The 13,573-nt window shown below is 37.6% G+C and overlaps 1 protein-coding gene across 1 annotated transcript; it reads right to left on the reverse strand.

Moving 5' to 3' along the window:
• Positions 1 to 5,760: 5,760 nt before the first annotated feature.
• SLC7A13 (solute carrier family 7 member 13) lies at positions 5,761 to 12,272 on the reverse strand. Its single transcript, XM_010709089.3, has 4 exons — positions 11,549 to 12,272; positions 8,857 to 8,988; positions 6,743 to 7,107; positions 5,761 to 6,006 (listed from the first exon to the last, which is right to left on the reverse strand). The coding sequence occupies exons 1-4, from the start codon at positions 12,270 to 12,272 to the stop codon at positions 5,761 to 5,763; spliced, it is 1,467 nt and encodes a 488-aa protein (XP_010707391.2).
• Between the last annotated feature and the right edge of the window lie 1,301 nt (positions 12,273 to 13,573).

Consider the following 13,573-nt stretch of genomic DNA (forward strand, 5'->3'; position numbering starts at 1 on the left):
CATAGAGCTAGAACTAAGCCAGAAAGTCAAATGAGACAAATTCAGAAGGAAAATAGTTTAGGCAAAGTGTTTTTAAAATGTCAGAGCAGTCATCAAGTCTTGAGTAGCAATGGAAACCAAAACTAAATCAACCAGCAAGTATAAGGTAACAGGAAGTAAACTTGCATGGCAATGAATGTACAGAGATGAGATTTCTGGCAACAAATTAAAAAGTTTATGCTGAAGAAAAAAGCTGGAGACAACTCAGTGTCTTGTATATGTTTGGGTGTCTTTTTGAGTATTTCAGATGTACTTGTTGCAGCAGTTCTGCCAAACTAGTCCAACCTCTGCAACGAGGATAAACCTCAGAAAACAAAGGCGTGATATGCTAAGAGTGAAATACATGTGATCAAATTCAACTGACATGTTTTTGGCAGATGTCTTGTTTATCTTCAGCAGCTTTTGAAAGTAAATTCAAAATGATGCCATAACCTTTTTGGCTTGGAATGATCTCAAGTCCACAAAGTGAAATGATTAGACAATGCTGAAAAAAAAAGAACTGTCAAAATGTGCTGCATTGGAGAATCTTTTCAACACTGATAGAATGGATGTGACAGGAATTTCTGCTAGAAAGTATGTCAAATGCTGCAAAAAGGGATTAAGATGAAACACAAACAAAAGTTACTCTCTTGTTACCTGAATATATTTTTATTTTCAGCTGGGATTGAATGAACATATTGTGCCTAGCAGAATGATATATATATGCGTGCTTTAAATTTAGTCTGAATGCCTTCAACTTTCTGGTCCAGGATCTTGCTGTATTAACCAGTCTACCAGCAGTATCTGTATCAAGTCACAAAATTTCCATTAGGCTAAGCTAAACTATCTGAATTCCAGCTATTTCCATCTTCAGTTTTGTGTCATTAACTGATTGCTATTGAAAGGGATCTAGTGAGAATTCACGGCACTTTTCCCCACTGTGAAGGAAGGATAGGAACCAGTTCCTCAGAAGGGGTCTGAGGGTTGCTGCCAGTGAAGTTCAGATCTGCGGATCTTTCACTACAACCGTGCACCACTTCTTATAGTCAGGAACAAAAATGATCAAGCAGCATGCTGTATCCAAAAAGAGGACATCAGTTTAGGATACTACACATATGACAATAAAATCTGCGTATAACTTGTGTGCTTCTTCCTAGCTGACTGCAGAAGCCTGTTATTTTTGGATCTGTGCTCTGGCATCTTACTTTTTTTTTTTTTTGCTATTTTCCATTTTAGTCATGTGTAAACTTTTTCAATGATAACCCCATTTTTTCCAGGCCACTTACAGATGCATGAAAGGTCTGATCTCTGTGGGGCATCTTTGGAGACACCTTTTCAAAGGCTAACACGAGATCTCATTTACCAGATCTTAATGCATTTAATGCGTCACAATGGTTTTGTCATCTTTCAGATCTTTCATACGCATTTTTTTCATCCTGTTTCAATTAAAGAAGCTTGAATATTGTACGTCAATATTTTCACCCTTTAATCAAAATTAAAATTACAGAAAAAAAATAGTATAAAGCTTCATTTTCCATAAACACAAACGATTTGGCATTAATTATGCTACTATCTTTTAAATTCTTCATTGATTTGGTCTCAAAGTAATAGTTCCGTTTTTTTTTTCCCAATGATTTATGTCACACTGACAGAATTATAACTACCTGGGTCATTTTTTTTTATTCTCTTCAAATATGAGCATGCTAACCTTCTTTTCCTCTGTTGGAACTTCCTCTGATACATCGAAAATCAACATTAATAGACAACCTCCTTAACTGTGTCTTTAAACCTGTCGGACACAAGTTATCCAAAGCTGTTAATTTAAAAAACGTTTAATTTCCTGCTCCAAAGCAGAACAGTAACAGCTTCCAAGTTTCTGAAGCCCTTACAGGTCTCATGCCTTCAAATCAATCCAGAAAGAATAGGCAACATTCAGCACCTCTGAAAATGAGCCAGGGTCCCCATCACTTGATATGAGTCATATGGAGCAGTGACGGGAATAATTCCCAACTGCATGCTAGGAAGAGAGGGTGACAAGCAGATTCTCATTGACCTATGAGATCAGACAGCTGCTAAAACATGATTTTCTTTGTTTTAGCAGATGTGGAAACTGAGATATGGGAAACCTTTGCAGTGCACACAGGGCTATATATCAAAGCCAAGGTCAGAAGCCAGAAGGTCTGAACCCCTCCAAGGCTAACAGCTAAAGCCAGCTCATTCTGCACAAACCAAAATTCCAACCAATCAAATTTAAAGTTCAAACAAAAATCATAGAATCATAGAATTGTTTGAGTTGGCAGGGGCCCTTAAAAGCAATCTAGTCCAAGTCCCCTGCAATGAACAGGGACACCTTCAGCTAGATCAGGTGCTCAAAGTGCCATTCAGCCTGACCTTGAATGCCTCCAGGGATGGGGCATCCACCACTTCTCTGGGTAATGCAACTGTTTTCTTATTAGTTTATTATCTTTTCATTGGAATCACAAATGACAATACCTACAAGGAGTAAAAAATTAATTGCTGATTTTTTTTTCCCTCCCTTTCTTCCTTACAACTCCCTCAGAGGGATTTTTTATTTTTACCTTTATTTTTACTTTTTTAAGCAGTTAGGAAACATGGGGTTAGTATGGTGTATAACTACAAGTAATTTTAAAAATAAAACTGAATATTGATTTTCATCTGTCTTTTTATGGTGACTATTGCAAAAAAAAAAAAAAAAGTAATAGACACACATATACAAATTTTGTGACAGGAACCAAGAAAAACAGCCAGGTTCATTATATGCCAAACAAAGCTACTACAGTACTGAAAACAAAACAACCACATTTTAAGTTTGTTATAAGGTTGAATTTCTGAAACATGAAAGTATGCATGAGCTTTAAAAAATTATGATGTCAAAAGCAAAAAAAAAATTAAAAATTGAAATAAACATTTGATATAGTCTAGTGCTAAAACACTTGCACTTCCACATAGCATTTTCTGAGATACATAGAAGTAGGAAAGCAGCTGAGACCAACTAGTGTCATTTAAAACAAGCTATAATGTTAAAATATGGAATTGCTTTTGGCCAGACTAGCTAATACAAGTTATAAATTTGAATTCTGTTCCTTTATGCTTAGTGCTTGGAAATGTGGAATGACCCAGCAACAATAAGAAATCTATACAAATTGAAAGCTGTATTTGCTTCATTGTGATTTAGCATTTTAAACCACTCAGGCAAGAGAAAGGCTGCATTAGGAGCACATCAAGAGATTCATATTCAGAAGATAAGAAATAATACCATATCTGAGGTTGCTTTTATAATGTTAATTCAGCTCAGCTGAGTCCCATTCCAAGCAACGGGTCATTTAATGAGTTATTTTTCAGAAGACCTCTGTCTCACTTAGATGCAGGAATGGGTAGTTTGTGTTAAAAGACAATAAATTTGAGGAACACAATCCCTTATTTTTTGTAGAACTGAAATTAATACAGTTTATGAGGTAGTGTGTGCAGATGAGGTGGTGAAATTGCTCAGAATTTGATCTCTCTAATTGTAAAATTCCAAGGTCACGTTGAAATCGTTTAATCAAAAATTAAACAAAACTGTCACTAATCCTATTTTTTTCTCATTTTATATATCCCCTCTTACATACTTGCAGCTCGATTTGGCGCATTTTCAAATGCTTATGGACATATTTTAACATTTCACCATTTGTACGTTTTGAAGTCATTCCAGCTACCTACAGCCAGAGGCCTCTGACTTACAGGATACCTGCTATCCATCTAAACCAACGTGGCGGTGCTGATTTGTCCTTTCCCTTTTTTACTGTACTTGAAACTTAATTTCAGGAAACTAAGTGCACTTTGAAAATATTAATTATTGTGAAAAACCAAGTCCAGTGTTTCTCAGTTTGGGCCATGTCACCCTCTACACATTTCATTGTACCATCTACATTTTTTCCCCTATGACTTTCGTTTTTATTTATAAATTAAAACATGGGTTTAAGTAGGTGACTTGATCAAGGTCAGCTGAAAATCAGTGGCACTGCCAGGCCCCACACCTGACTCTACAAATCCATACTCAGTTCTTTAGTCACAGTAAAATTTTCCCTTTCTTTTCATCACGCTAGAATTCAGCCCTTAAAATCCTACCTGCAGAAAATTTTGTTTAGCCTTGTGATTTTTTTTTTAATTAAAATAGCAAGATGAATGCTTTTCTGATGGCTCCATTCAGTGAAATTAAGCATTGACTTCTCTCTTGCTTTCAGCAGGATGCATCTCAGCAGTATCCATCTCAGCAGTATCCACTTCTCTCTTGCACAGGTTTCCTTTAACAGCATTTTAAAAGATCTACATTTTACTTCAGGTTTCCATTCTGCGTACCTCATCAGCCATAGGAAGAATCACTTGCTTCTTGCATTTGTTTCCACACTGAGGGCTCTGCCAGCACAGCATCAAATCCTCCTAAGCCTTCAGATGGCTCCCAGCTTTACTGATGGTACCCTGGACTTTGCATAGTCTGAAGATCTAAGCTATCATTCTGACCTCTGAATTGAAGAATTAAATCTTTTTGCAAGAATTTTTCTATTCTATAATAATACAGTGCTCTGTAAAACTTTTTCTCTCACTAATACAACATCCAGTGACCCAGAATATCCTGGTCTAAGAGAGATGTTGGTCTGGAGCCATCTACTGGTTGTACGGGTGAGTATTATACAGACAGGTAAAAAATCATTTAACCACATAATTTTGTCATAATTCTGAAAATAGCAGCGTATGTTAATAGATTAGCCCTGAAGTATGTGATGTTTCCTGTGTACTGGTTCTTAGGCTTTAATACTCAGTGGATTTAATGTGTCTCAGTTCTTAAAATAAAAGCTCAAAAATTTATCTTAATTTCATTTTAAAAAATAGAAGGGAAATGGATGGAGGACAAAAATGCTCTTATGTATCAGCTCAGAAAAATAAGGAATAACAGAATATTAATGCTCACTTAGTAAATTAATCTAGATAGTGAATTTTATTGGTGTGACAAACAGGATAAATAACAATTATTGATTTATTTGATGCTTATTAAGGTTTCACCCCATGTTTCTGTGTTGGTCTAAAATAGCCAAGGCTCATCAGGTATGGTTTTCTTGGGATTAAAAAAAAAAGTCCCAGTCAATTTTACAATGTTCTTCAAAAGCTTTTTTATTAAAAATAAATTCAGAAAAAAAAGCTTGCAGATGTATAGAAGTTTAAGGCCTTTAAAACCAGAAGTTCTAATAAACAAACTTTTCAGAACTAGAAATAATCCAGCCAACTTACTTTAGAGACTACAAGTGCATTATCAAATGATGCTACAAGTACATATTTACTTATTTATGATAATACTTATAGGTATTGGTTCTGTAATTCAGTTTTATTTCTGTTATTTCAATTATATATGCATCTTTAATGGTGTCTTTGGGAGCAAGAGGGAGCATTTTATGGATTTTATCAATTTAAAGAAGATTATTTGCATCTATTAAATATGTACATCTATGTATATGTATGCACCTAACATTTACATATACACACAGTCCTGAAACTAAATGCCTATACATACATATTCATATATGTATATGCACATATTTGTACATTTGCATATGTACAAATATGCATATACATATGCAAACATGTATTCCTATATATGACATGTAACATCCAAATCTTGACCTACAATCTCAGTTAAAGAAAATCTGCTATTAGCTGTCAGGTTGCACTCGGATTAAAAAGTTGCCATTATTCACATTTACTCTCATCAGAACCATCAGCAGGAGAAACTTCCAGCAGTAGCTGCAAGTAGCAAGTAATTTTATCAAAAAATGCAAAATGCAATTTAAAATATACAAAAGGAAGATAAACAATAAGACTCCCGAGCATAAACAAAAAAGCATAAAAGTATTGCATATTTGGAGACCAGACTATAGGAGCTAAAACTAAGAAAAATGACATGGCCACCATCACAAATGGAACCGGCAGAAACACCTGCAAGAGAAAGAAAAAAAATTAGGAAGTAGCTGAGCAACCATAGTTTCATGTATCATTCACTACAGTAATAATGCATTCTTTGCCACACCAGAATACCACTTGTGTTGCTTCAACCTCACCCCAGGGAAGATTTATCTGACATAAAATTGTCTACTTTTTCAGGCTCCTTCTATCATTAAGGAAAAGAGATAAGCAGCGCCTGAAAAGCATTCACCCATATAATAGTATGGACACCTAAAATAAACTCAGCACCTAGAGAAAGCTTTCACAATTAATGCTAATTAATTGCATATCTCCAATCTAGTGTTCTGACAGTTAGATTGAGACGAAATCAAACCTGACCCTCATGGCTGTGGTTGGGTGAAGAAAGATGAGAGCAAAGGTCTCCTAAACCAACAACTGCCAGCCTGGATCCCACATGGTTCCTGTCTCTGCTCCACATCAGTATGGTTCCCTGTTCCACATCTGCACATCTCCCCTGTTCTATGCATATTCATCTCTTGTTTTCAGGTAACCTCTCCGGGGCAAGGACCATCTTTTTTTTTTTTTACCTTTTCCCTACAGTATGAAGCAGATTTGTCCCAGACCATGAGTAAGGTTCTAATCACTGTGATTACCATTTATATTTCTGTAATAACTATCAACTTTTGTCTTGTATTTGTTCCATAACTTCTGCATGATACCCATGACTCAAAAAAGCCAAAAGAATATTTGATAACTTATTTCCAATTACTTTGTATGGTCGATGTAGGTTAGGTTCCCGGTATCGAAGTACAATCAGGCTTGCACAAGTCAATCCAATCATAAGCCAGGCAGAAAATCCAAAGTAATTTGTTAACATAATAAGGTCAGAGGGGATTATAAAAATGGATGCAATGGTGGTTGAAAAAATCAAAGCTGGTGCTGGAGTACAAGTATGGACGTTAAGCATAGATATTAAAACAGGTAAATGTCCTGACTGACTTCCAGCATAGCTTAATCGACCTAATGTGAACATGCTGCTGTTGAGGGCACCAAATATCGAGACAGCAACGGAGAGAGGAATGATCCAGGCAACAGAAGGGATCACTCGATCAGCCCAAGTTACTGCCACAGCAACTGCAAGAAAAAAAAGCATCAGTAATGGTGTAGGTACCATGCTCTGAATTTCCAACAGACTGAAGAGAAAAGAAACTTAAATGCATGAAATATCTATTACTTTTTGGGAATGTCTGGTTTTTGTTTTGTTTTGATTTTTCTTTTGTTGAATAATCAAATGAATCTGATCTAATTCTAAAAGTATTGCATTCAGGAGCTAAAACTTGCATGGTAGCAGCAGTAGGTAGCAGCAAGGACTCCTGATCACTACAAAAGCTCCTGGGTAAAGTCGCAGTGGCCAACAGGAGGCAAGGGACTGAGTGCCCTGTAAGCGTTATGGCTGCATCTCGGCATCATGAATAACAAATGGAAACACATGAGTAGGGCTAGCTGTGTAAAGAAAATGGAGGCATTAGTCTCCTCCCTGACCACAGTGGTGACATGACCTACTGGTAAGAGGAAACTGCAACACAACTGCACGTACGTAGAAAGACAGGTCAGAAAACGTGTTATTAATCTGATTTTGCTTTGGGTAGAACTGGAAAATGTGAAAGATTATTGCTGAACAAGTGATTTTCCATATTTCTCAGAAATTGGTGATGGCCGGCATTATATTGAGGACTAATTCTTAGCAGCCCTATAACTAAGTGCCATGAGGAATATAGGTCTTGCAGTGATTTGTACAGCATAAACTTCTCAGATTAGGGGAGAAGAAAACAACAAAAATGTAGTGACCAATCAAGCACTGCAGCAATGTACAGCAATGTTTGAAATGAGAGCTATAATTTTAAGGCCATCTCCTCAGCTGATATAAATAAGTAACACTCCACCATCATTTTAGGAACTGCTTGTGCCAGCCAGGCAGCTGCTCGCTGATGTTCTGGTATCCACTGCTGCTTTCCTGCCAGAATGGATTTGTAAATGTCTGTGTCTCTCCCAGCAGATAGCCTGACTGTGGGCATATGACAGTATGGGGCTGCTGAGTGACAGCTACACCATCATTTCTGTTATTGAGCTGTTTTCACAGGAAAGAAAAAAAAAAGAAAAAAGAAAAAAGAAAAAGAAGTGATTGTTTAAATGGGGTTTGGTTTTGTTACTCCTGGACAAGGCAAGGTCTGACAGTTCAGGGTCATTAGGCTGGGATTTTAAAAGGTGCTGCGTGGACAATCAAAGAGAAATACAGTTTCTCTTGGCCCTTTTTATACACAATTTACTGGTACTGTATCTGAGAGAAGCTTTACAAACTGCACTTTCAAACAAGGTCTTCCAAGAAATGAGAATACTTACCATGAATAACCCCTCTTCAACCCCAAATGGCTATGCTTTCCTGACTATAGCCTTTTCTATATTATTTATCATTACAGATAACTTGGAATGATTATTTGTTCCCATCCTAAACAGTAAGGACTTTAGCCTTAGATACTGTGACATAGGAAAGCAAGGAGGAGAGAGGATTAAATCTATAGGAAAACTAAATCCCTACCTATATCAAACAAGGACCCAATCATCACTTGATTTCCATGTTTTAATGCATTTCTGATTTCTTTTTAGACAGTACAAGTCAAAATTTTAACACCTACTATTATCTCTTTGAATTCAGTCCAACCTATATCATGCAGCAAAATTAAACCACAATTTTCTTTTAAAACTTATAGTGAAACTCACACTTCCCAATTGTGGAGTTGGGTGATCACAAGTAATCCAATACACTGACAACAAACAGGTACACTAAAGGAACTCACCTTTCTCACAAAAATATCAAACTCATACCTGAGGAGACAATTTCCTTTGGAGTGAGGACAGTCAGATATGAGATGTTTACCAGTAAGTAAAACACAATTACTGCGGGAACAGCTGTCATCACAGTTAAAGGGATATTTCTGCTAGGGTTTTTCATCTCTTCTGAAAAACACAAATAAATAATAATAATAAAAAAGCAAGCAGTGTAACTTCTGTAAGTGTGTTTCAGTGGTGAATCTACACAGAGGTTGACATGACTGACACAGAAATCCTGTCCCAACCCCTAATCATGGTTCCTAAACCACACTGTTTGTATGCTCCTGCAGTAGTTTTCAAATAGTTTATCATCAAAGAGTCCTAAGTGAAGTATTTAGAACTTTTTTTTTTTTTTTTTGCCTTTGTCTTTTTTTAGCTATTAGATGTCTTGGGAAAAGAGAGACCTGATAAAAAATGAGAGACCGATAAAAAATGACAAAGAACTAATAAATTTTCTCTGATTTGATTAAACAAATATATGGCTGTACATTAGAATATTGATTTGTTAATAAGTTTCCAAATAGCCATACTTTTAAATCTAAAGATTGAATGTGAGGCTGTAAAGACAGTTTATTTATTCTTTCATCACTTCGTGAGCCCGATTCCAAATTTTCACAGAATCACAGAATGGTTTGGGTTGGAAGGGACCTCTAAGATCATCTAGTTCCAACTCCCTGCTATAGGCAGAGACACCTCCCTCTAGACCAGGCTGCTCAAAGACCCATCCAGCCTGGTCTTGAACACCTCCAGAGAGGAACATCCACAATAACCTTGCTGGACAACCTGTTCCAGTGTCTTGTAACTCTCACAGTAAAGAATTTCTTCATAATATCTAGTTTAAATCCACCCTCTTCCAGGTTATACTCTCTCAGCTTGTCCTTGTAGGGAAGTGCTCCAGTCCCTCTGATCATCATTCTGAGTGTATTTTCCTATTCCTGCCCAAAACATTTCTCTTTGCTCTTACATCAGAAGATACAGAAGACATAATGGGAAAAAATGAAGGTATTGGCAGAGGAGCAGTAATATAGTGGCTTTTAAAAAGGGCAGTTGCCAGCTGGATTCTGCCATTATCATTTCCATGACAAAATTGGTGGAGGAAAAGTGTTTAATGCTAAACCTGGTATCTTAGCTTAAAACTACTCAGCCTATTGATATAGGCTAGTGAGGGACGGTGAATCATTCTTCTCCCCAAATACTATCTCTGCCTCCTGCATCAGCTTTGAGCCTGCCCTATTCTGTGCAGTGGGACTGCAGAGGGACAGAATGAGCACAACAGAGAAATGCGGATACAGTTTATTGGAGAATTGGGTATTTATTTAAAATGGGAGAAATACACTTCATAATTTAGAGCACAAAAGGAGACAATCACCAAAATAGCTGATTTAAATTTGTCTTTCCATTTGTTTCATTGCTAGCTACAGTCCCAACATCCAGCTGGCATGGGATCCTTTAGCTAAGGCTCACAGGAATGAAAGTTATTGCTGAAGAATAGGAAACTCAGTTCAGGAGAGGTCCATAGCACAGCTGCATCTGTCTAAACAGCTGTGATATCCAGTGGATTGCATTTATCACTAGTGTATTGCAATTGTTACTTGTGGTAACTGATCAGAAAATAGTACTTTGTGAACAATTTTTATTTCCTTGTAAAAATCTGAATTCTTGCCTATAAGAAAACCCTAAGATTTCAAAAGTTGTATTTTCTGCTTTTTACCACCTTTTTAATAACAGCATATTCTAAATGCTGGATTTTAATAGTAACCGTCAGTTTTTTAAATATTAACCCAATTTTCACACTGTTCTCACCACTGAACTTTGTGTTACACATTTCACACATTGGGCTTATTTAATGTTTAATGTTTCTACATGTGGTAGAGGTCAATGGATGAGTAAGGTTAAAGATGTAACGGCATCATCCATTTGCTTACAACTTAACTCCATAAATCTAATGATAATATAAAAAACTGTTCACTCAATTCACTGTGAAGTATGTATCTAATTGTGAGCATTATCTCTTTTCAATTTTCATGAAAAACTGCTGCTTATTATTGTTATTTATCACTAGATATAAAACAGGACAAGTAAATGAACATGCCAAAAGATTTTGCATGTTTAAAATTGGATATAAGTTATATCAGAAGATTTATACCATTTCCCTTACATTCTTCTACGACTGCTCTCAGAGAACTATCATGGACAGGCTACACTATATATCCTTCAAATTGATATATTTTAATACAATTCAGTATGAATTTGTCCATGTACAAATCAGAGAAGATATACATATTGATATACAAATTAGTCAATCACCTTTTTGAAATTGGTCTTTATTGAGCAAATAGGCTGGCAAAAATAATTTAAGCATTCTTCTGTAAAACACAAACTCTAATTTTCTGAGATATGAAAAATTCTATTTACAAATGAGATTTTAAATAAACTTCTTGAATTTCTCTTGTAGACCTTTGTAAATGTTAATTTCATTCTGGAGACTACACAAGAAGCAAGGAACATCCATACAGTAGAGCAATGCCTCTTTTACCAGCCCTATCACACACAAGACCAGTGGACAGTTTGTACCACAAAAATGTGCATAAACCCATGAAGGACAGACAAGTTCTTCTAACGCTAGCAAAGGAATGTTAAGAATTGCTATTGCAGAATAAAATCTAAAAAAAAAAGAGCAAGATACCTGCCATATAATTGAGGGACCACCAACCACCATATGCGTACAGTCCTTGGAAAAAGGCTTCGGCAATCTGTGATGCGTTGGGCATCTCTGAGCCAAACATGTCCTCAAACCTGGCGAGATTCTCCTTCCTTCCACCAACGAGCAGAACTATACCACCAACAGCAATTACAGACAACGCCATCATCTTCAGGAGAGTGAACACCATCTGCACCCATGCAGCCATTTTGACACTGCGTCCATTCAGAATCCCCAGTGACCAGAGGACGGCCAAAGCCAAGCATTTCTTCAGCACTTCTGGTGCAGGGCAAATGCCATAGAAGGGCTGGGTGGCATATTCAGCAAATAGCAAGGCTCGGGCTGCATTTGATGCTGGCTTGGTAAACGTTGATGTCCAGATGAACACAAAGGCAGGTAGGGATCCAAGGCCTCTTTTAATATGGCTGTATTCCCCTCCAGAAAATGGCAGAGCAGTGCCCAGCTCCGCATAGCAGAGGGAACCCATAAGAGAAACTAGTCCAGAAGCAGTCCAGATTGTTAATGCAACACCAACATTAAGCAGGGAATGCTTTAACACTCCTGTGGGAGACACAAAGATCCCTGCTCCAACTATTGAGCCAATAATAAAACTTACCCCATCAAAACAACCTATTCTTCGTTGGAGTTGCATCTTGGTGTTTTCTTTTCTTTTCACATCCTTGGGATCATTGCTCTTTTCTCTCCCCATTTTCTTCTTATTTTTCCCAGCAGATACTATGGCTTCAGTGTCAAGATTACACGTATTTTCTTCTCACTTTGTTCTTAGATGATTGTCATGGCCCTACTCGCCAGTGAAATTTTATGAGAAGCCTGGCTTAATCATTCAGAAAAGAGAGCATACTTTGGGTTTGGCTGTCTTGTGTGTGAAGATGATTAACTGGTTACTTCAAGGAATGCTGGTAAATCATGGACATGTTGGTTTAATATATACTTCAGAAATTTGGTCTGGGGATATCTTTAGAGAAATTGGCATAACAAATAATACACAGTAAATGCTTTTCAATTCTCTGCTGATTTCCATTAAAGGACTCCCAGACTCTTTACATATGCAATATGTATGACAACTCCGTGAGGTAAATAAATGTTACCTCTGTATGAGACTTACGGAAAAGGGAAAGTGGGAAGGCATGGCAGCATGAGGAAAAAGTTCAGCCCTCTATATGCTGTGGACAGTGACAGAGATATGAGATGAACAGACAGGTATGTTTTTCCATAGTCAATATATAAAAATATATATAATATCACTTGGGAAGAATGCAGGGATGCCATCTGGACTTGGGCAGGAGGAACCCCAGGCATTCATACAGACTGGAAGGAGCGGTCCTTGAGAGCAGCCCTGCAGAAAAGGATCTAGGGGTCCTGATAGACAAAAAGCTTAACATGAGCCAGCAGTGTGCCCTTGCAGCTAGGAAAGCAAATGGTATCCTGGGCTCCATCAGAAGAGGGGTAGCCAACAGAGACAGGGAGATGATTGTCCCTCTCTACTCTGCTCTTGTGAGGTCCCATCTGGAGTCCTGTGTCCAGGTCTGGAGCCCCCAGAACAAGAAAGACAGAGAGCTGTTAAAGAGGGTCCAGAAGAGAGTGACAAAGATGATCGGGGTCAGGAGCACCTCCCCTACAAAGACAGGCTGAGGGAGCTGGGCTTGTTCAGCCTGAAGAAAAGAAGGCTGCGAGGTGACCTCATTGCAGCCTTTCAGTACTTAAAGGGAGCCTATAAACAGGAGGAGAGTCAACTCTTTGAAAGGGTTGATAAAAGCAGGACAAGGGGGAATGGCTTTAAGTTGAGGGAGGGAAGATTTAGATTGGATGTCAGGGGGAAATTCTTTATTATGAGAGTGATGAAGTCCTGGAACAGGATGCCCAGAAATGTTATGGATGCCCAGTCCCTAGAGGTGTTCCAGGCCAGATTGGATGCGGCCCTGGGCAGCCTGGTCTAGTATTAAATGGGGAGCTTGGTGGCCATGCATGTGGCAGGCGGGTTGGAGATTT

This window comes from Meleagris gallopavo, chromosome 3, assembly GCF_905368555.1.
Source record: "Meleagris gallopavo chromosome 3, MGAL_WU_HG_1.1, whole genome shotgun sequence".
Taxonomy (NCBI): domain Eukaryota; kingdom Metazoa; phylum Chordata; class Aves; order Galliformes; family Phasianidae; genus Meleagris; species Meleagris gallopavo.